Source organism: Nansenia antarctica (genome assembly GCF_963989245.1).
Source record: "Nansenia antarctica genome assembly, chromosome: 3".
Taxonomy (NCBI): domain Eukaryota; kingdom Metazoa; phylum Chordata; class Actinopteri; order Argentiniformes; family Microstomatidae; genus Nansenia; species Nansenia antarctica.
This window is the reverse complement of record NC_137688.1, coordinates 35,371,785-35,375,183: the sequence shown is the minus strand read 5'-3', so window position 1 is coordinate 35,375,183 and position 3,399 is coordinate 35,371,785. Positions and strand designations below refer to the sequence as shown.

At 43.8% G+C, this 3,399-nt stretch overlaps 1 protein-coding gene across 1 annotated transcript in view; it reads left to right on the top strand.

Annotated features, from left to right (window-relative positions):
- Positions 1-3,399, top strand: part of enpp4 (ectonucleotide pyrophosphatase/phosphodiesterase 4) — an 8,449-nt gene extending 5,050 nt beyond the window's left edge. The window contains exons 6-8 of the mRNA XM_080526069.1: positions 2,485-2,655; positions 2,762-3,031; positions 3,284-3,399. Coding sequence (XP_080382195.1) covers positions 2,485-2,655; positions 2,762-3,031; positions 3,284-3,381 — 539 coding nt within the window. The 3' untranslated portion in view covers positions 3,382-3,399. The remainder of the gene's footprint in view (positions 1-2,484; positions 2,656-2,761; positions 3,032-3,283) is intronic.

Sequence of the window (3,399 nt, the reverse complement as noted above, 5' to 3'; positions counted from 1 at the left end):
TCCTAAATGTTGTCTACCTATTCGATGTATAAATCGCGCCAGAATCTCGCCGACTTCCGAGGTCATTTTAAGCAAAAGTATTTGGCCAAATGAGCTATTATTTTCAGGGATAATAGCCATGGGTATTCTAGACGTGTACTGCAAAGGACAAGTTGATAGGACACTCGTAGCCACTATGGCGAGTGTTTCTTTGACTGAAGTGACTGGCGAATTCTCAAAATGGCTTCATGTGATTGGACGAACAAAATGTCAATCTTTCAGCCCTGGACTCAATGCATGGTGAGGCCAGGCCTCCTCTGCCCACCCATTTTCAGTGATTTGGCCAATCACATATTGCCATGAAAAAAATTGCATTACATTGACTTCTATGAGAAACCACTTTCCTGGGGGAGGCCTGGCCTCCCTCAATACAAACGGATAGGGATTCTGGCCTGTAGGTGCTTTACAATTGCAATATTGGGTTTTAGCCATGGAAAACTTCAGATTTATGAACAAAACAGAAATAATATGAATATATATATATATATATATGTTTTTTGTTAAATAAATAAATAAAATAAATATAATTATTGCTTTTTTAAATCTCTCTCTCTTCTCTCAAATTATTGGGGAGGCCAGGCCTCCTCCACCTCTATGGAGGAGCCTCCACTGATACATAGACACACACACACACACACACACACACACACACACACACACACACACACACACACACACACCAGTGGCGTTTCCTGTCTATGGGATTTGAAGAGGCAGATACTAAGAATGAAACCTTTACTAGGGGGGTGTTTTGAGGAGTCATGCTTTCTTGCTTACTGGACTTTCCCCCTTGACTCAAAACGAGATTCAACCTGTGCTCGTAAACACACAGTGCTCAGAGCCACCTCTCTCACTTTCACCAGCAGCCTGTTCAAAAGCCGATGAGATCAGCTCCGTCATGTTCGTCCTGCTACTTACTCCTTAACCAACCCTGCCTTCTCAGCTGTCAGCAGCTTACATAGACTGAGCGTTGCGTCCTCTCCAAACATTCTAGAAGCTCTCTCCAAACATTCTAGAAGCTCTCTCCAAACATTCTAGAAGCTCTCTCCAAACAGAAACAATACTGTCTCTGATCATATCTCTGTAAAGCTTTTTATAGCTCATAGCTTTTAAAAAAATGTATTTCTCTTAAAATGTCAGTGCTCTGTGTGTTATTCTCTTATATTTCTTGACAAATGAAGCAGTTTTGTTCTGGCTTTTTGCCGCTGATGTACCATCTTACCAGGAACCATTGTGTTATTTTAACCTTAGCTAGAGACATTTTGACGGCAGTTACAGCAGATATGATTAAAGTTGTAACCTGTTAAAATGGGTCATTCTGTCACAACGCGTACATCATGTAGCTGAAATGAACTGTGTTTCATTCAACCGGCCCACCCCCTCAACTACCAAAACAATGTGCAGGGTCAGTTTTGTGGTGGATGTGGATGTGGGTATCACTGATCACAGCTTTAATCACGAACCATACTCCAATCATACTCTTTGTTAGGCGACTATCAAAAAACAAACTTTGTCGCCGAGAGGCTAAGTAGGGGAAAAATACCTGCCCGACGCGCTGGCTGTCAATGAATCACTGTTCCGAAAGTACTTTTGTATATTTATTGCAGATAAAAACAAACGGTGAAACGGTATCACAAAACATTAAAACAGCGTCCCAAGATAATTAAACAGTGACTTATTACAGCGGTGTTAAAGCGGTCAGCAAAAGTAGGACTTCCCCACTCACCCCCTCTCCATCCATTCACACAATTCCAACAGGTGATTTCACTACTACTACTGACGTAATACTGACGTACCACCAACACCACGTGATTCGAATCCCTGCATGTGACCAACAATCCAACAGCAAACAACAAACAACAACAGACCACAGTACAACCCATACCTGGCACCTACACTCTTTAATCATACTTCATTCAGTACAGTGAATTATAATATAATCTTCTGGTTCCCTGCTTCTGACTTCCAGGCCCGCTATGTCCTGGTTTGACACAGCGGTGAACGAGAAGTGTGTTACTGTTTTATCTCACCAACTGCCAAGGAATTCCGGAACACTCACCACCATAGAGTGCCAAGTGTTTTATGTGGCATCTACCTAGTAACAGTCCTGTGATTGGCTACAAAATGAATCATTAGATTAGATTAGATTCAACTTTATTGTCATTGCAGAGTACAAGTACCAGACAACGAAATGCAGTTTAGCATCTAACCAGAAGTGCGAATAGTGATATAAAACATGTATATACTTACATGTGTATATAGAGAGAGTTGAATGAGAGTTGAATTATATATATATATATATATATATATATATATATATATATATATATATATATATATATATATAGTACGTGATAGTGTGAATAAAGTGAACTCTAACTAGACTTTATTCACCCTCGGCACTGAATGAGTTAAAGGAGTTGTGTGTGTGTGTTGATGTCCCAGACCCTGAGGGTGTCTTTCCCCTGCTGAGCAAATGCCACGCCCACATGACCGCCTACCTGAAGAAGGCCATCCCTGATAGGCTGCACTACAGGAACAACCAGCGGATCCAGCCAATCATATTAGTCGCAGATGAGGGCTGGACCATCGTACAGCGGGGTGGGCTCCCACGATGTAAGTCTGTCTACACACACACGCGCACACACACACAAACACACACACACAAATGTACCACACACACACACACACTCTCTCACTCCTAACCCGCTCTCGTTCTCAGTGGGCGATCACGGCTACGACAACTCCCTTCCCAGCATGCACCCTTTCCTTGCGGCGACGGGGCCAGGCTTTCGTCATGGTTACCGTATCCCTAGGATGCAAAGCGTCGACGTGTACCAGCTGGTGTGCCGCCTCCTCTCCATCCCGCCGGCGCCCAACAACGGCTCCCTGGCCCAGGCTCGGTGCCTCCTGGCTGGGGAGAGCTGTGTGGACGTGCCCTTAGTCATCGGACTGGTGGTGGGAGTCCTGCTTCTGCTCACCACACTCACTGGTGAGTAGTCCGGTGTGCTGCTCTGTCCATGTGTCGTACAGGACTATCTATCTATCTATCTATCTATCTATCTATCTATCTATCTATCTATCTATCTATCTATCTATCTACCTGTCTACCTATCTACCTATCTACCTATCTATCTATCTATCTATCTATTCTCACAGGCAATAGGGGGGCTCTACAGTATGTGTGTGTGTGTGTGATCTAATAATTTAATCATCAATCAATCAATCAATCAATCCATTCCAGGTTTGTTCAGGTTCATCAAACCGCGGCGCTCGTCCTCGTCCCGGCCCTTCCAGAGACTCCAGCTGGAGGAGGACGATGACGACCCTCTGCTGGAATAGGCCAATCAGAGAGCCCCT